The 20,434-nt window shown below is 43.2% G+C and overlaps 1 protein-coding gene across 1 annotated transcript in view; it reads right to left on the bottom strand.

Annotated features, from left to right (window-relative positions):
• Window positions 1–20,434, bottom strand: part of LOC144821250 (EF-hand calcium-binding domain-containing protein 6-like) — a 403,952-nt gene that overhangs the window by 20,735 nt on the left and 362,783 nt on the right. The window contains exons 13-15 of the mRNA XM_078678029.1: window positions 16,976–17,114; window positions 10,250–10,374; window positions 9,837–10,080 (exon numbers count right to left, since the gene is read on the bottom strand). Coding sequence (XP_078534155.1) covers window positions 9,837–10,080; window positions 10,250–10,374; window positions 16,976–17,114 — 508 coding nt within the window. The remainder of the gene's footprint in view (window positions 1–9,836; window positions 10,081–10,249; window positions 10,375–16,975; window positions 17,115–20,434) is intronic.

The following is a 20,434-nucleotide window of genomic DNA, read 5'->3' on the forward strand; positions in this document are numbered from 1 at the left end:
CTCCCATAGCAAAAAGGGGGGGATGGGAAAAAGTGTACACCCTGTCCTCCACACTGTACATGCATGGGAAGGGGGGACCTATGGGTACCCCCACGGGACCGATTTGGAGGGCCCCGGGTGAAGGAGGGCCTGCTACAGTCCCCCAATGTCAGATCCCTTCAGTCATTTAGTCTCACTGAGACCGAGTCGATTTAGTTGCCCGAATCGTGCATTGTACTTGCTCGTCCGGAAGCCGGCTCCATTGGGCGGCACGATTCGGCGGCGAACGAGCTGGACTGACAAAATCAGGTCCAGAAACTATTCGGTCGACGCGGATGAGATCTTCACATCATGAAACGGGGGCGATTCGGTCAGAAACAAAGGCTCCGAATCGGATTTGCTTGTTCTGGAACCTGTCTGGAGGCCTTCCTAGCGAGATTGTACTCGGCCCCTTAGTAGTACACGTCAATACTTTTGAAATTCTTACATTGCACACGTCTATCTTACTTCTACCAAATACCTGCCTGTAACCTGCATGTAAATCACAGTTTATCTCTTGAGCACTAGTGACACAGCACAGGCTGAGTATCTTTGTCTCCAGGGCTCTGCTATCAAGGTGTTAAACTCAAATGAGCTCCCAGCCAGGATGAACTGAACTTGAACAAAAGAGGGGTTGATAGTCCTTTAAATGAGGCATTTCTGTTGGGGACAACTAAAACTTCAAATAAGAGACCTCCCTCACCACCCGCACTTTGCTGCTCTGGACACAAAAAGCACACACAGTGTGGGTGCTGAGAAATGTGTCCTGGGGTCGGCTATTTACATTTGTCACTGGGACCAGGCCATAACCTGGATTTTTATTCAAGAATACCTGCTGAATCTAGGATCTGGCTGGATCCGCCCCCCCCCCCCGACTGGGGGTGAATGCATGATTTATTCAGTGCTCCATCCATCATTTGATTGCGTAGCCCTTTTCGCTGTAAGTGGAATAGGTATGCCCAGACGTGGGTCCCTTGCACACTGTGCCACTGGATTCAAGCTAGCCTGGCTGATGAGGGGTAATACCCCCAAACCGGTCCCAGGATGCTTGTTTCTGGTCCAGGGAGGACATGGCTTGGCAGTTCGGACTGGACTGTTCCTATGAGGGATAGGGTCAAGACTGATTTGCATATGGCTGCGTCTAAACTGGGGTGGCATGGTGAGCAAAAGAACAATGGATTTAACCCAGATCTCTTGACTGGGGGTGAATGCATGATTTATTCAGTGCTCCATCCATCATTCATTTGCGTAGCACTTTTTGCCATAAGTGGGATGGGTATGCCCAGACGTGGGTCCCTTGATCACTGTGCCACTGGATTCAAGCTAGACTGGCTGATGAGGGGTAATACTGCGAAACCGGTCCCAGGATGCTTGCTTCTGGTCCAGGGAGGCCCTGGCTTGGCAGTTAGGGCTGGACTGTTCCCACAAGGAACAGGGTCAAGACTGATTTGCATATGGCTGGGTCTAAATTGGGGTGGCATGGTGAGCAAAAAAACAACGGACTTAACCCAGATCTCTTGACTGGGTGTGAATGCATGATTTACTTAATGCTCTTTCTTTTGCTAGGAATGTACCATCTTTGGATATTACCAAAACTTGGACAGCCATTCTTAAACGATCTTGGCAATTTCTAACATGAACTTCAGTATTGTACTTGCCAATCCCCCTTCAGCAGGATCTTCTTTTGATATTGTGACAGATAATTATAATAACAAGTTGGCTGCAACTATTGACTAATTTGCACCTCCAATACTAAGTTGCTGTCATCGCACCAGGCCGTGATCCATTTGTTTACCAATGCAAGTCCTTTGTGAAAAGACAGAAAGAGACTCGCCCACCGCAGTCACCAAAATCTGTAACTTATGCTTCTGACTTGATCGGAACCTCTCAGGTGCCCTTCAGATCACTAAAGTTTAGGCCCCATGCTTACATTATTTGCGACATTTGCCTAAAATCTGTCCATTTATACCTGATGCCACCAGATGAATTTTGATCCAAGCCTTAATTTTACCTAGGCTGGATTATTGCAAATCACTTGCAATTCATTTTACTTAGTCTCCCTTCCTGACTTATTGCTGGTCTACAGCATAAAAGGCATGACAGTTCACCTGATTTTTACCCATCCTCTGGATTCTCATATCTCCTCCTTCTGAGCCTATGTTCACTGGCTACCATCACAAGGCACATTCTGCTTAAGATTCTTTGCAGGACTCATCATGCGGTCTATCAGCTAGGTCATGGATACCATCGCAATAAGGTGACCTTTTATGAGCCACTGAAATCTATCAGATCGTCTACACTTCATCTGCTTCAGGTTCCTATGCCTTGCCACATATGACAAGGTGGACATTACTTTACCTACATGGTCCCAATAAATTGGAACTCTCTTCTTTTATTTGTAGTTCTCATCTCTGACCATATCATCTTCTGGAAAGATCTCAAAACTGGGCTTTTTTCTCTATGGACAAATAATCTTTCCTAATTGATTTCCTCTGCATTTCCACACGGCTGATAATGCTGCTATCTTGTGGAATGTTGTCCTTCAAAATATTATGCTCTAACTTCTCGTTGGATCCTGAGCAGAGCTTTATTGGCACAGGGCTCCTTCCTTGAGCAAATGAGAGATGATAAAGGCTATTTTTGAAGAAAATAAGGACTCCTCCCCAACAGTGCATATTTGGGAAGCATATAAATCTACTATGATTGGCGAGATAAGTGCTCTTCAGTCTAAACTTAATAAACTGGAAAACATTTGATAGAAGTCCTTAACTGACGTGCTCTAGCTTGTTGAGCTAAAACGCTCCAAATCAGACTAGCCATAAAAGTATCTAGGTAGGGAAGTAGCAAGGCGAGAACTGCAGAGCTACGTGCTTGAAAAACAAGTATTGAATGCTCTTACTTTTGGGAAGCAGATAGAGGCGAGATCTGTGTCAGACTGCTGGCCTGGAGATTAAGGGTACAGCAGTTTAAGAATGCAGTCATGAAAATCGTAGATCCACTTTATGGCCATTTGATTACCGAGGGTTAGCTGATTGAAAAGGTTTTTCCAACATTTCTCCAAAATCTACACAGATGAGCTTATATATGTATTAATATATATATATTTAAACCGCAGACCTTTTGTCACAGATTAGAATCCAAATCTTAACGATTGAGGCTGCTCAAAAATCTTTTTTGCCCCATTGAGTCTCAGGAGTTGAAAGCAGTGATTAAGTGGCTTCACAGATGTGCGACAACAGGGCGAGGCTGGCTTTCCATCACAATGGTACCAGATTTTAATCCCTGAACTGAAATTGTTTCTTCTGAAGATGTGTAAGCCACATTCTGGAGAGGGAGGGTGTATTATGCCCCCTTTTTACACGTGTTTTTTAAACAAGCATTGGCAATGCAAATAGGTCTGGTTTTATGGAATGTTGTATGGTAATGTGAAGCATTACAAGGAAATAGCATGAAAAGAGATTCGTATTTGTTTGAAGCAAAGAACTGTAGAATAATACTGATGTAGGTTAAAAGGTCAGGTGACATTTGTACTGTCAAGCCAGGCCTAAAAATACATGTAGAATCCTATCTGCCCTGATGCCATCTATGCTGCTGTCAGAGAAAACCAACATAAATTATCTAGTTATCTAAGGGCTTTAATAGCATTCCAATGCGGTGTGTGTCTCTGAAAGCTCAAGCTTAGGCAGCTGGATAAATAAACAAAATATTCACAGCTGGCGGAGGGCAAGCACTTTTTTGTGGAAGCACACAACTTCTGCTTAATCAAAACATGTACTCTTGGATCCCAACATGTGGACAGAGCCAAAGTCCCTCTTAGTGATGAACACATAATTACGAGGCAACAGCTGTGCGGTCAATCCAGAAAAAGAAAGGAAAAAAAGTCTTAGGATGTTAATTCCTTTTGTTCAATCATTCTACTGAATGCAAATTATAATATTCTTTATGAAGATCAAAGAGGTAAATTGGGTAAACCATAATCAGAATGGATTAATACCTGCACAACCACTCTATTTTAACACATATTATTTAGTGAAAGCCATAGGGTATTTCTTTGTGAACAGGACCCCCGCAGCTATACCATTCATATATGTGGAAAATACTTTTGACCTTGTGAGCTGGAATTTTAAAGTGTTGGAAACAATGAAGTTTCCACCCCAGCTCATAGGGACAACAGACATGGTGTACAAGGGATCCACTGAATCAGTGTTGGTAGATCTTCTGAGCCACTTAAGTTCACTAAATGCACCAGATGTGGTGTGCTCTCACACCCTCTCTCTCTGTGCTATGTTTACAGAGAACTTTGGCTTGTTTATTTAGCAACGAAAAAGAGAGAGTAAAGGTGGTGATTCCGGTGGCCCTGAAGCTCAATCTAAATGCTGTTGGTTTGGTACCGCGGGAAGTGGCTGTCTTTCATAACCTGTTTGGTATTTTCTCACGTTTTTCAATTTTATCAGAGTAAGGGGGTTAACATTTTTAAAACAGAAATGATGCTTTTTAACCCCAATGTTAAATCAACACCTACAGACATCATACCATGAAAGCCCCATACTTTATCTAGGAGTTAGAATTTCTGAGAATTCTGAGGATGTATATAAACTGAATTAGTCCCCTCTGATGGCTCAGAATAAAAGCATTGCAGAGCGATGGGCTTAGCTATCAATATCGATCATTGGCAGAATTGCAATGGTGAAAATTCAGATTTTGCCCCTTCTACATTTTTTAATTCAATTCCATGTGCGCTCACTAATGAATTGTTTCAGAGACTAAATTCAGTTTATAAGGACTCTTATTGAGAACAAGCACCATCCTACAATTTGTCTGAAAAAACTCAGCAGCCTTACTAATAATGAAAGACAGGTATGATAAAGTCAACAAAAGAATGAAAAAGGGGAGGTTTCCTTACACAGGACCCCGTAACGACCCCCCCACCCCCCGAATCCTCTGAGCAGGACTTCCAAAGTGGTGAGATATTGAACATTACCCATTTTTAAGCAGAAATAGAGGCAATTAAGACTACGGCTTCAGATTCCTGAAGTTCATAAACAACCCCCGCCTCATTTAAAAGCATATGCCCGCACCCTTATTTCCCCCGGTACACTGGATCCTCTTAGGGCCCAATGGGAGGAATAGCTGGGCCCCCTTGAGGATGACGACGACTGTTAAGACGCTATTATGGCACCTCGAATCAGAAAGATTTCCTCTAGTCCATATTTTGAACAACAATGTATGTTTTTTTGAGATATTTTTCTGAAAGATTGTTTTTTATGCTATTATTTTTAACAGGCAACCATCAGATATAACAAAAAACTATTCCACAGTGTCAGGATACTCTTTTAGGTGACTGTGTGCTTTATACCGCTACTAGAATAGCAAGGAACCATGACAGGGTATCTTCGGGTGTGGTGAGTAACGAGTGAGTGGCGAGTGCCGTATTATTTTGCATCTACAGGGTAGTATGCATGTATAGGGTGTTGTGTTTGGGGTCATGAGAGCCCTGTGCAGTTTATTGTAGGAGATGTTGTTGAAATCTGAATACACTGTTTGCATGTGTGGTTGTGAGTTGGTAGTTATAAACTTCTATACTTCTATTTAAATGAGGTGTACCCTGTCACATCTATGGTTATGGGATTACGGATGTATCCCAGTTAGGGTTCACGGGGAGAGTTTTACCCCGTCACGGTGCAGAGTTTTTAGTTTAAAGGGTGGTGAGTACCCCATTAGAAAGTTGGGGGCGGAGCAATAGCTACTCCAAGCTGTAGTTCACGGGGAGAGTTGTACCCCGTTACGGAGCAAAGTGGACTCCATTATTTATTTATTTATTTTGCAATTCAAGGGTGGTGAGTACCCCATTAGTTATTTGGGGGCGGAGCAATGGCTACTCCAAGCTCTAGTTCACGGGGAGGGTTGTACCCCGTTATGGAGCAAAGTGGACTCCATTATTGTTGTTTGTGTTTCCCAAGGAAAGGGGATGGGACTTGGGACTAACTTTTGGGACTAGTTGTGTTTGGATGTGTTAGTAACTGCTTGGATGTGTTAGTAACTCTATCCTTAGAATGTGTTGTGTGCTTTTAAATCCATGTGTACACAAATCTTAATAACCTATCTTTTAGAATGTACTGTGTACTTTTATATGGATGTGTACACTCAAGCTAATTTTATCTATTCTATTTTCATCTTGTTGATTTCCCTAAAGAAAGGAGATGTGTTGCATTTAGCCTGTCTCTTTTCTACCTGTGGGATTTCATTGTCACTCACATGATATCACCACTGGAACGTTGGGTGACATCATGGAGAGTTTGGGGCTTAGCCTGGTGACAACTGGCAGTTGGAACCAGGCAGGCCGAGTGACAAGCTGGTCACTCCTGGTGGGTCTTCGCTATATCTTTATATTAACATCTTGAAGACTTGACTATCTTGTATTAAACAACATAAAATATACCCGGCTCCTGCTTCTATTTACAACACCCTCAACTCAGGACCACTGTAAATCGGTCGTATTAGTGGATTTTCTAATTGGTACTAAATTCCACCTGTGCAAACCATGGTTCTTGGAATCAGGATCTGTGAATTGATCTGGAAAATGGAAATCTGGGAAATGTCCACAGGCATATATTTGGGGCAACTTAGCTGAACTTAGGAACTGAAATGGTGTAAATTGCCCCTTAGGTGAGGGATCATTCGACAAGGGCAAGTCACAAGCGAAGCTAGCAATATCCACACCTGATCATCATATCTGATTTTGTGAGCCTTGCTAAGGCATTCGGCAGCTAAGTCAAGCATGACACCAGCTGCCATGTGGCATACCTATATCAACCAGGTATTGCGGAACACACCGTCCAGCTTGAAGATAATTGCTGCAGTTGAAATTGTTTTAAATGTTCATAATTTATCTAATTGAACTAAACCAAATTGCTCATGTTTCCTGGGGCAGATGGCTTCATTCCTCTTGTTAGATTCAATTCCCAAATTAGTTGTGCTAGTCAAGGACTGTTCAAGAGCCCAATTGCTCATTGATTTATTTGAGCATCACTCTGGGTGAATACACATACCTTCAAAAATTGATGCAAGTAGGAATTTTGTCATCTAGTTTTGCCAGAAGAATTACTGCTGATGACTAAAGGGTAACGCATTCTGTGATCTCCTCTCCAATCAATCATCATTTGTAAAGGGCACTACATACCCGCGAGGGTCTCAAGGCACTGGGGGGGGTGCTACTGATCGAACAGCCCGGTCTTGAGTATCCTCCTGTAGGTCAGCAGGTCTTGGGTCTGTCGTAGGCTCAGTGGGAAAGTGTTCCATGTCTTGGCGGTGAGGTGGGAGAAGGATCTCCCGCCGGTGGTTGTTCTTCGGATGTGCGGGACGGTGGCGAGTGAGAGGTCGGTAGAGTGTAGCTGGCGGTTGGGGATGTAGAAGGATAGCCGCCTGTTGAGGTAGGCTGGGCCGGTCTTGTGGAGTGCTTTGTGTGCATGGATGAGGAGCTTAAAGGATATCCTCTTGTTGACGGGGAGCCAGTGAAGGTTTCTCAAGTGGGGGGTGATGTGGCCGTGTCGTGGTACGTCGAGGATCAGTCGTGCCGAGGCGTTTTGGATGCGTTGTAGTCGTTTGATGAGCTTGGTCGGGGCTCCCGCATAGAGGGCGTTTCCGTAGTCGAGTCTGCTGCTGTCGAGGGCCTGGGTGACTGTCTTTCTTGTATCTGTCGGGATCCATCTATAGATCTTGCGGAGCATGCGGAGGGTGTTGAAGCAGGAGGAGACAGTGTTGACTTGCTTGGTCATTGAGAGCGTTGATTCGAGGATGATTCCAGGTTGCGTGCGTGGTCGGTGGGTGTCGGGGCTGCCCCCAGTGCTGTCGGCCACCAGGAGTCGTCCCAGGCTGAAGGGTTGGAGCCGAGGATGAGGACCTCCGTCTTGTCTGAGTTGAGCTTCAGACGGCTGATCTTCATTCAGTAGGCGACGGCCTTCATTTCTTCGTGGAGGTTGGCTTTGGCGGTGATGGGGTCCTTGGTGAGGGAGAGGATCACTTAAGTGTCGTCGGCGTAGGAGATTATGTTGAGGTTGTGCTGTTGGGCGACGTGTGCAAGCGGTGCCATGTAAATATTGAACAGTGTCGGGCTGAGGGAGGATCCCTGGGGTACGCCGCAGATGATCTCAGAGGCTTTGGAACGGAATGGGGGAGGCGGATGCTCTGGGTTCTGCCGGAGAGGAAGGAGGTGGTCCATTCCAGAGCCTTGTCTCGGATCCCTGCGGCGAGACAGAGTGCGGTGGCAGACGGTGTTGAAGGCGGCGGAGAGGTCTAGGAGGATGAGTGCTGAAGTCTCAACGTTGTCCAACAGGGTCCTGATGTCATCGTGGCGGCGATGAGGGCAGTCTCGGTGCTGTGGTTGCTGCAGAACCCTGACTGGGAAGGGTCCAGGAATCTGTTTTCTTCGAGGTATCGGGTTAGCTGTCTGTTGACGATTTTCTCGATGACCTTGGGAAGGGGAGCAGAGAGATGGGCCGGACGTTCTTGAGGTCTTTTGGGTCTGCTTTAGGTTTTTTTGAATAGGGCGTTGATCTCAGCATGTTTCCAGCTCTCTGGGAAGGTCGTGGTCTTGAGGGAGAGATTGATGACGTTGTGCAGGTGGGGTGCGATGGAGCTACTTGCTTTGTTGAAGACGTGGTACGGGAATGGGTCTGACGGAGAGCAGGAGTGGATTGTGCTAATGGTCTTGATGGTGTCATCGACGCTCACGCTGGCCCAGGCTAGCAGATGGTGTGCGGAGGGTCTGTTGTGTACTTGTCTGTTGGGGCTGTCTGGGTGTTGAAGCTGTCGTGGATGTCTGCTATCTTGCGGTTGAAGATGGTGGCGAGGGAGTCACACAGGGCTTGTGACGGCGGGATGTCTCCCTTATTTTCTAGACTCTGAAAGGCTCAGGCATGCAGCAGAAGGAATCCTATCTTCACACTGTATACAACGTTTATATCCAGTCCATCCTACTGGAGAAAATCATATAATATTCCTTAACTAAGTTCTTCAGTTCCTACTGGTATTCTGTGTGCTTCTAAGGGAAGGTCGCAATTTCAAAGAAGGCATTGTACTCACTCTGCCCCATTACAGTATGAACTGAGCCATATTCAGATATGGCTTTATGAGCTGCACTGAGCTATTTCCTAGTCATACCTGTGGCAAGATCTTAATGACCAAAGATAAAGCACACCATCATCTCAACTTATATGGGACACAATAAGGAGGCAGTGTTTGTGGTACTGGGTGAATGCTGAAACCAGTAGACTATCTATAGTTCTACACACTTTGTTTACAGATATGAGGCGTGATATCACCAATGGACATTTAAACCTGATGATGGACTCTATGATACAGGGTTCTCAGGAAAGTGAAGTATCCATTCAGACTGGCTGATCTAAGCCCAGAGACAGGAAATGAAATACATTTTAAGGGAGGGTTTGTGAGATATATACTGGGGTGGGATTAGAGCACCTCCAGACTTTAATAATGCTGATATAGAATGTTACCCTTTTTTGTGAAAATACTATCTGTCTTCTCTTCTTACTCATGTGTTCCTTTACAAACATATATATGTTGTTATTCATGTTTCTTGGAAGGACACATTGTCCTCTATAGAGATGCTCTGTGGAAATACCAAAATGGATGGGCGGATCACTTTTTTTTTCTGTCTATAGACGAGAGAGAAATTTGCAACTAAGACTAACTTTATTATTTTTTCATACAGAGCAAGCCCTGAAATGGTGTTTTGGAACTGAATTCTTCTCTACCCATCATGGATTTACATTTCCAATGGTGCTCAAAAAAGTGCTTACCTTAGCTCGGACTCTATCAACAAGGATATCAGAATCACAGTTGAGCTTGTTAGAAAGCATCTTAAAGTCACTGTCGCCTTTCTTGGGTGGGCTAATCTTGGCATTGGGAAAACAGGCAGACTTAGGAGAGAAGCCAAAGTGCCTCACAAACTCCAGGAAATCCAATGTTTTGTCTTGATTTGTAATCAAGGTTTCCCACAGCCTGCGGATTTCACCTCTAGTTATCTCAGGGTGGATATCAAACCTATAAAAAAGACATAAGAATGAAGATGTATAGTTGTATTGTGTGAGTAGTAAATTCCATAACATCCTTCAACAAAATGAGAGATAGGAAATTAACTTTCGTTTTTTTGACTGAAATTGCATGAGTAAGAAATTAAGTTTATGAGAAAGGAACCTCATAAAACTCTTACCGCTTTAGAAGGAAGTACATGCTCTCCTGACTTAGGCGCCTGGAATTCATCTCATCCAGATCTTCAAACTCTTTTTCAACAGAGTGATAGTTTTTATTGAGCAGCATTTTGATAATTTTGAACAACTTGGGAGAATAAAGAAGTTTGAGAGTCATATCAGTGACCAAATGCTATTTTGTGTTTATTGATCACAGATGGTGCATTAAAGAGATATTCAACTTTATTTCCCATAGGCCCCAAATGCAGAGGGAGTAAAGTATCATAACATACATACTTTGCAGTAATTCATTCAAATAACATCATGACCGCTTTGGACAACTGGAACATGTATGCTGGCTCCTTTTTATGTTTTATTTATTTTGGAAGACACAATGTATGGACCAATAGGAGGGCTGTCACTACGGATGTATGACGTTACAACACATGCTTTTACCAGGCATGCTGTTACAACGCAGTTTTTACAACACAAACCTTTACAACGCATAGCGCTTTGGGGTGCTGGATAGTGAATAGTTTAATTTACTATTCCAACTCCAGTCCCCGTGGACACTAGGGAAGGTGTTGGATAGTAAATTAAATCTATTCCCTATCCTAGAGCGCCCCCATTGCAATGCGTTGTAATGGTTTTCGTTGTAAAAGCACTGCGTTGTAAAAGTTTCGTTGTAAAGGATGTTTCCCGTCGCTACATATTGTAATTAGCCTACTTATCAAAGAGCTACAATTCCAATCAATATGTTTGAATATTAGTTATTGTGAAACAGGGGTTCCAGTAAAATTCAAGGTCCAGACTGATTAGCAAGCGACTGAGGACGTCATTTAGAGTTTGGCGATAACAGGGTGTCTGTCAAAAATCAGCAGATGCCCTGTGGGTCCAATCTCTAGGCACCTCTGATTCATTTGGTAGTGTAGATACAACTTAGTTTATGATGGCAGAGCCTTAGTTACTCTTCTGATGGAAATATCATGCTAGTGATCAAGCTGCCACATGTCTCCTGCAGCAACAATGTCTGAACAGAAGACCTGCCTTAATTGGGAAGGTTTATTTCTGAAAACCCCCCAAAATGCCCACGAGGCTGCCATGACAACTGGCATTGAAGTTTTTCCATAAGTGGTTGTGCTGTATTGTTGGAAGCACTTTTGTTAAAAAATGTCATAATAACACAGCAGGAAACTCTAATTTGAGAGGGCTGGCCACCACAGAGCAACTCCCACCCTAAGTGTGTTGGTGGCTGGCCATTGTAGAAGGCAGAAATCCAAGATTAAGACACAATGATTTAGTAGATTTACATGATTATAAATATATCTTCTCTACTGGTTTAAGTCTCAAAATCTTAAATGGAAGCACTTTAGAAACTGCAGTAGTCAAGCGGGAAAGCCAATCAAAGATTATACCTCAAATCCATACTACCAGGGTGATTTGCTTTCATAAACCTCTTCTGTGTATCTTGAGATTGCAATGCTAATTTGCTTAAATAATCATCAGTTAATGTTAATCCTTTTTCCACCCTTATTCCATTGTGGGGCTTTTGCATCAATATTACTGCTTTGTCAATTTTCGTTAAATTACACAAATTACCTATGGGCACTCCTAAACTGCCAAAGAGCCCAACCCACCCCATGTATGAAGACTCTAGTTATGTTAATGTCTGTGTTTGTAAAAATTGTGTCAATCTAAAATCAGATTTCTAATAAATCAAAAGCTTCTTCTTTATTGTGGCTGAAGGAATAAGTATTTTGGAACCAAAACTGAGCCGGGCTAAGAATCAAAGACAGTGCAGGCAAAAAAAAGTGTTAAAGCTGGTGAGCTGGCGATTGAGGTGGCAACCCTGGACTTTCAAAACCTGCCTCCATTGGCCCAAATTTGGCTAGGGATGACAAATGAGCATAAGAAACATTCAGCCTTCAAAAGAGCCCTAAAATGTTTGCTATTCTGATGATTAGAGTTATAGGTGACAGGGCTCTTGGTATAGGCTCTTGAACCTGCTCAAGGGCTGTCTCCAAGCGGTAAGTGAAGCGTCTGCTACTCCAAGCTGTAGGGACCATAAGTTCCTGATCATCTATATGTGTTACATTTACCCACATTAGATTCCCCTTTGTGCTGTTAAATGCGCCGAAGACCTGGTACATTTCATAAATTTGGAAATGGACAGTAACGCCCCTTTAGGCTCTCACTGGTAGGGCTGAAGGGGAAGGATATGAGGCACATGGCTGACATGACATGATCTTACAGTCCTCCATTTACAATTCTCTGTGATTCGGTGACTATCCTACACATCAGTGCCCAGGACCCAGCACCCATGCTATGCTGCTGTCATCGTATAAAGGAAAGCGAGTGAACGTCCCTTTCCCTCAATGACATGGCACCTGGAACTCCAAAAGGGCCGACGGTGGGCTTCGGCTTTGTCAATACGCAGGGCTCGGGTCACAGGCCTGGAGGTTGCTGCGGCCTGGCTCTAATCCCCCCCCCCCCATACATAACGGATGAAATTTAATTTTAACAGATGCTTGAGGATGCAACTAGAATTGCAGCTGTTGGAAGAAGACACTCCAGCATGGGATTGGGCTTTCGGTGGTGAGGGTGAATGGATGGACATGCCGCTCCACAAGGGTCACCGGTGCAATCCTCACTTGTCTGCCCCTGATGCTGGCCCGGGCAAGAGGGAGAGAGTCGACAGACCATTGGAACAAAGTGCATATGGCACCAGCTCAAGGGGGGGGGGCAGAATAGGTGCCAAGGAAAATAGATATTTGACATGGATAAAAAGAACAAATCTGGGAGTCAGGGGATTCCAGGCTGGGCGCAGCAGCCTTTACCAAGAGACTGTCAGAGAGCTTAGTGAAGACTTCTCTCTTTCCCTCTCACGCCTTGAAGAGTACTCTACAGAAGAAGCCATGGGCTCACCAGGGTCTCAGGCCTGAAACGCACTGCATTTTGTGAGCTGTATGTTCTGAACTCTTCCCCCCCTATGTCAATGGCTTAAAGTACTGCACCTTAAAAACAACCTCTCTGATCTGTGAGAGCTTGGGAGCACAAATGCTCCACAGATAGGAATTTCTTCAGCCACCTGTCCGGATCCCTGGGACATGACCATTGACTGTATGGCTGCACTGAAGGGTACAACAGTGCAGCGGAGTAGAAGCAACATCGCCCCCCTCCAATCGGACCAATACAGGCCACTAAGACCATAGACAAACTCAAAGCAACCTGCCTCATATGCTCAAAGTGCCTACTGACTGGACAGGAAGGTTTCCTCAGACAAACCCCGCATGATGGGCGGCATCTTGGATAGGCTAGAGAAATCTTACAAGCAATACACAACACTTGCAAGATGCTAGCGGGTAAAATTGACATATTGACAATCTGATCACAGGACGACGGTCGAAAGACTGACCATTGAAGAAACCAGAGGGTCGGTCATGGAACCAGTAGGCCTGATGAAACTGCTAAAAGGCCCTTTATCACCAACCTACTAAACTACCATGCCAAGAATATCGTCTTTATACAGGCTGGACTGAAGGCGTAGCTATTATTCAAGGGGACATAGGTGTCCATCGTCCCAGACTACACAGTTGCATTCCAGCGACAAAGAAGATCCTTCTGAAGGTGAAACATAAACTGCACAGACTTCATCTAAAACATATTCTTATATTGCCCAAAAATCTCAAGCTACTCAATCTGGGCAAGTCACACTTCTTCACATACCCTGAAGTGCAGGAATGGGTTAAGGTCATGGGTTTCTCAAAAGGTGACCTGAGGTTGAAGGCGTTCCTGGCCCAGAAGGAAGAGAAATAGAGGAGAATGAAGGCCTAGCAGAGACTAGTGGACAGAGATGCAGCTTGTACCAGCAATAGGGCTTATTAGGTATACCATGGAAACACCACAGATAAGTGACACAAGTGAACAGCACTCAATGACAGCAGAACAGGACACAGATGCCCCCATCCAAATGGGACCAGTGATCATGCTGATGACAGCAGACACTGTCCTGTAAAGTTAGATTGCAATACTGAACTAGAACCCCTCATTGGAACTGTTACGAGGGATTGGAATACCCAATATCACATGACAAGCACCCCTACACAGGGGGGAGGGGCAATCCAACAACCAATAAGCATACCGTACAATGATGTGGAGCAGCACAACAGTGAAGCACTCGCAGGGCCTTAGATTTACCAAGCACCTTCTCCTTGGCTCCAATCACATTATACCATGAAAAGGTCTATTGTTTGGTTGTCTGAGGTTTACTTCAGACTTTCAGGCTAGGAACAAATGGATGGAGTGTGGTTGCACTCAGCCCAGGGGATTTACAATGCCTTAAACATGCTGAGTCCTGACTTTGACAAATATGCTCTCTCTGGATTGACACTGTTGCATGTGCAACATCGACCAACAACACACTAAAAAAGGAAACACCCTTTACTGGTGCTAGGAAATGTGTCAACTAACCTGTAAATGTTAACTAAATGGAATATCAGATGGTTGATGGGGTCAACAAAATATCACAGAATTCATGCACACCCGAAAAGACGAGGATACATACAGCTATCCTGCAAGAGACCCACCTCGCAATAAACTCCAAAAGAGGTTCCGCAGCCTGCTCTACGCAACCATATTTTCAGCATATGCTAAAGGAGTACTAATATGGATCAGGCCCTGGGTCCCAGTTATTTTCAGCAGCCACTGGGTAGACCTGAATGGAAAACGTTACAGCATTGTAATGTCCAGGAACAGAACATGTGATGCAAATGTTTGAAGAAATTCTTCCAAGAAGAAGGTTCAGTAGAAACTGACAGCTCTTGACAGAGTACCCAATGGATGAAGGGACGAATGGTCACATGAATGGAGACTCGGTGTGGGCTAGAGTATAGAGGAACAGAGCTGTCAGAATACTGAAGGAAGACAGCAACTAAAGACCTACAGTTGCTTTGTGTTGGGAAGAGCGGTTACATACCTGCTGTAGCACTCATGATGGTAGTCAAGAACCAGATATCTCTTCCGGTATGAAGTGAGGCACACCTGTATTGTTTACCTAGCAATGAAGTAGGCTGAACACACCATAACGCATGCATGACTAAGTGTAACAGAGAGCCTCCAACTGCACCCCTGCTGGGATTTGGAGATTGACAGTATGAGGGCACCCCTGGGCTCAGAAGAGGTAGTGGCTGCTTGATGCGAAGGAACTGAATGGGTTGATGGAGGGGTGGGTTTTTGTGGGGATTCTTCCTGATGAAGTCCCTTGGACAGATGCTACTGTATGTGTCGGCCATACTGGAGTTATAATTGGAATTTTATATGGCAGAAACGTTTTGTTGACTCAGACTATTTTCCCAGTCATCAGATTTTTAATAGAAAACCAGATATTGGGTTGGGGGAAATTAATTGAGGCGCATAGGACTGCATAAGGCACTAGCCTCTTGGGGTCTATAAAAAAGGAGAGTAATATAAGGGGAAGAAAACTCCTTAGGACTCACATTTGGTTTCTCCTAGCTTAAACACTCTACCATGATGTGGCTTCATAGGCTAGAAAGGAGTGGTATACGCAGGGCAATAGTGACCAAGAAAGGTTGTACATCAGAATATCACTATTTATGATATTGCCTGACATAAATACAATGCTCTAAATATCATTTACACAAATATTCTTGCATTAGATATCTATTATTTCCTATTATTAACACCAGCGTGGCATATTTTTGTAAGCTATATTTAGGATACAATATTTCCTTAAGCAATATTGTTATTATGATATTTAGGTATCACTCCCCAAGGGCAAATTGAAGCTTAATTCCTTAGGACCTCATGCGTTTTGATAAAGGGTAGAAGGTAAGAAACACTGTCCACTTGGCTGCAGACTCTTGTCTAAAATGATCACACATGAGTGTGTGCACACGCACACACACAGACACACACACACACACACACACACACCTGACAATCCCTGAGCCATTCATTCAAACAAGGGTACCTAATGGGTACTTTAATGCTGAGAATATTGATAATGATATAATAAAACATTTGAAAGCTCTATTACGGCGTAAGCTAGAGAACCATTATTTCAAGCTTGATGGTGCCTTCAGGCATGTGCTGAAATGGAGAGGGTGGACATCAGACAATTACAGGAACAGATGGACTTCTCAAAAACAATTATCAAGACCATTCAAGATATCCTCTTGTGCATCAATTATATTTGATTTTGAAACTATTATGGCCATGGTATTACAAGAGTCAGAGGGAGAAAATCAACAAACCCTTCTTAAACTGAAGCATATTAAGATCTGTATGATTTGCAATATGCCCCATAAACTAGAGTTGTGGTGTATGGGAAGGCGGCAATTCTCTCTGTCAATTTGCGGTAGCTATCTGTGTTTGTGACATTCATATCACATGCATAAGTGTCCTGACATGGCATTACACTTTGACTTCCTAGCAATAAGTAATGTGAGCTTTGTTTATTGGAACCTAAGTCGGTATCCTAAAGTTTGACATTTGCCCTCAGTTTTCGGTGAGTAGCAAGTTTGGCAGTCAAGACAGCAGCAGCAGAACTCACTCCTTTCTGAAGTTTATTTCAAAAGAAGATCAGAGATGCACATGTCAATAGCATGAGATATCACTAGAAAAACGCATGTGTGAACCAGATCCCCCATTTAAAACCATGAGAAAAGTTAACACTCCATGCACCAAAACAGTGGCATCATATTCTTTTAATATTGGGTTTTGCACTGTACCTGCTCTGGTGTTCTCCCGCTGCCGTATTCTTCTTTGGAAGAGGGTGCTCTCGGGTACATTTGGGTTTCCATATCCGTACTAGGTGGAGATTCTGATCTTGCTTTAGACTTCTCATCAAAAAGTGTTGGAACACCCCTCCTAAAATAGAAAATGTTCTTAATATGTTTTTGCAGTTTAATATTACTTATTGTGTATCAACATTATCATTTGGGTAGATATATATGTGCTAAAGTATCTATATTCAATAACATATTTTATACTGGCTACGTTTTGCATATTCTTTACAATATTACAATAGGAGTAGTTTGAGATTCACACACATTTGTGAATATCTTATTTAGTCGTTTTCATTTAACACTGAAAGATGAGTCAAGGTTAGAGGGTGAAAAGCCTCTATGTGATCTCCTTTTCCCATGACTGCTTAGTGCGCAATAGATCATCGATTACCTGTACTAGGTGAATTAAATTTTGCCTTAACACATTTTATTTGTGTTTTGAAGCATGTCCATGTAAATGAATTACACATATATTCATATTTATTCGGGCCAGAAGAGTCAGAGTTTGGATTGCTACCCTTGAAGAACTTAGAAAAGTTTTTGCTGTGATGATTTAGAGTTACATTATAAGCAACAAGTGCAGAACCCAAGGGCTCTTTTATGCCATTGTAATGTAAACCGTGTAAGAATGAAAGAGAGCACAAATATGTTATTAATGAAGTACATTATTTCCAATAGAGTCTTTAGGGAATTTAATTTGGGAGAGGGACTTTTTACACCTTCTGTCTCATTAGTAGAACAATACATGTCTTAGTTCTGCATGGCAGAGTCTTGTTCGATTTCACTTTTTACTTCACATTCAGTCAATATGTACTTAGCAGTCAAATACACAAACAATATTTTTACAATCCATTCAAGAAACATTACATGTGAAAATAGGATGAAAAGCTTTGAGATAATTAAAACATAGTGAGAGCAAATTTATGTTTTTGGAGTAGGGCAGGCAACAAGGAGATTGGTCGATAAGATCTCACAGCTGATCACGTGACACCTTCATCGGGATGAGGACTGGCTCCTCTCAGGACACCACATTTTGGAACACAGGTTTTCAGGAGGTTTTCAACAAGTATATCTAAGGGCAATTTACATATAATGACTTCCTGTGGAGAATGTTTTGTTGTTTTAGTCATTCTGAAGGGCCAGCTTAATTGTACTATTTGGTGGCCTGTCTTGCAGCCAAAAGATTTGATGATGTAAGAAAAGTTTTGGATGTACACATTAAATAACAATGGACAAAGAGAGGACTCCCCCAAATGGCACTGAGGTACTCCTTGATGTATAATGAAATACATTGAGAGATTGGGAGTGACCCTCCAGGAATTATATTAACCATTCCACAGTGGTATCCTTGATTACCACCTCTCTTAATTGGTGAATCAGAACAGACAGGCCCACTGTTTTAATACATAGAAGAGATCCAAAATAAATACTTCTGATGTGTCACCATCATTCAAAATGGACTTTAGGTCCTTACCGGGTCTCATCAATGCCATTTCTGTCACTCTGTCATTCTAATTACCACAGGTCTACGGAGTAGCATACATTCAAAATTCACTACAATTTTCTTGAGGATTTAACCCAGGGCTGAAAAAGGTGTCATTGAACTGTAGTTAGCAACAGTACTAAGAAATATTAACAGGACTTCTCAAATGGCCAAAGAGGAGTTAATTTGGTCTGTGACACTGTCCTTAATTTCAGGCACAATAAAGCTACCCTGCGTAGATCATCTGAGGAGCTTCATATTCATGATAAAGGGTTCAACGTATTCCCTAATGGCTGGTGTAAAGGTGGTCAAGGTAGACCAAGTGGTCACTTGGGGGGCACATACAAAGGAACCTTAGGCAAATTATGATCCACTTTTCTATCCCTCAATGTCCTGGGTTTGAACACCGGAGAATGCAGCCCATTGCTCACTAAAAGTCTCTGACTTTTAAACATCTTTATAAAATTTAATCTGCATTAGAGATGGAGAGAACACCCCTAAAGCCCACTTTCAAAGGTTTGACACAATCTATGATTTGAAGACTGTTTACAACCCCTATAATGCTAGTAAAACAAAGGCAATGAAAGTCAGGAAGCTTAGAGGAATACAGGCAAAATCTCAGCACAGTTCACACATGCAGGTAGAAGGGTGTGTCACGTGGGCAGGGAACGTACATAGGGTTTGGCAGCAGAGCAGACCCACTCCTGGCCTGATATAGATGCTCAGTGCAAAAGGACATTAGTTTCAGTCTTTCTTGGGAGCCCGTCAGGATGCAGACAGGGAGTCCCTTAACTCAGAGGGCTCCCTGGCAACCATCTGGATATATTGTGTCAAGCAGGATCCCCGACACAGATTGATATTGGATGGAGGATGAACAGTATATGAATGAGGTGAGAAACAAGAGAACAGGCTATTACTTCACTGTCAAATTTAAATGTATTTTTTGTGTATATTCTCAAAGCTCAGGGATTGCATTGACTCTTTACGTTTTGTAAATACACCTAAGGGCTCATGAGAAAACACATAGGTGTGCAGGCACACGCACACTTTTTTAGAATTGTATGTCCTTGTTGTAAACTTTGTGATGCATTTATTTATTTATTTTAGAAGTTTTATATAGCGCTGGCTAGACCCGGAGGTATCAGAGCTGTTTACATTGGTGGGAAGGAGGTCACAGTATAGAACAATCAATCCACAGCATGAAAAACCAACAGGTTAAAAACCTTAAACAGAATTTAATTAATAGATTTTTACTACAAACCAAGAACGTAAATAATCAAGGACTGTCTTGTTTTATGATCTAATAATGGATCCGAGGCACCGTACAGGCATTAAAAACATAGAATTCTCCTATAAGGTGGTTGTATGGAAGTTTGCAGAAAATAGATGTTAAAAAGGTCTCAAAATAAGTGCATACAAGGTATGTCTTAGCATTCTACGATTTGTCCACTCTTCCCAGCTAAAAAGTAGCCAACAAGTTTGACAAGTCAGCGGAAGATGGCGGCTTGTTCGGTTCTGTCCACCTGCAGTTTGCTGTATCCTGGCGGCGATCAGGCCTTGACACCAGCCGTCGGCTTACAGACTTCTTCCAAAAACCAAGATCAACTTAGAGGTGTAGTGGAGGGTAGCAAGGGCGGTGAATAGCCCAGAACCTCCCCTGCTGCCCCGCGCATTAGTGGGACAGCGATAGTAGTACACTGCGGGGTCAAGGGCGCATGGACCAAATTCTCCCAGCACTTGACAAACTTAACCAAGCAAACCAAAGATGCTCACAACAAAGAAGGAGAAAGAAGGGCAACCGCCCTAATGAGTTCTTCTTGCGCTTGATTGAACGGAGTAGCCTTTTCAGGAAGCTAATAGTTGAAAACCTTTACAAGCTTTTGTCCGAAGAAATGGCAGGCGTTTTCCACCCCCTTTTT

The sequence above is a fragment of the Lissotriton helveticus genome, chromosome 2_2, assembly GCF_964261635.1.
Source record: "Lissotriton helveticus chromosome 2_2, aLisHel1.1, whole genome shotgun sequence".
NCBI lineage: Eukaryota > Metazoa > Chordata > Amphibia > Caudata > Salamandridae > Lissotriton > Lissotriton helveticus.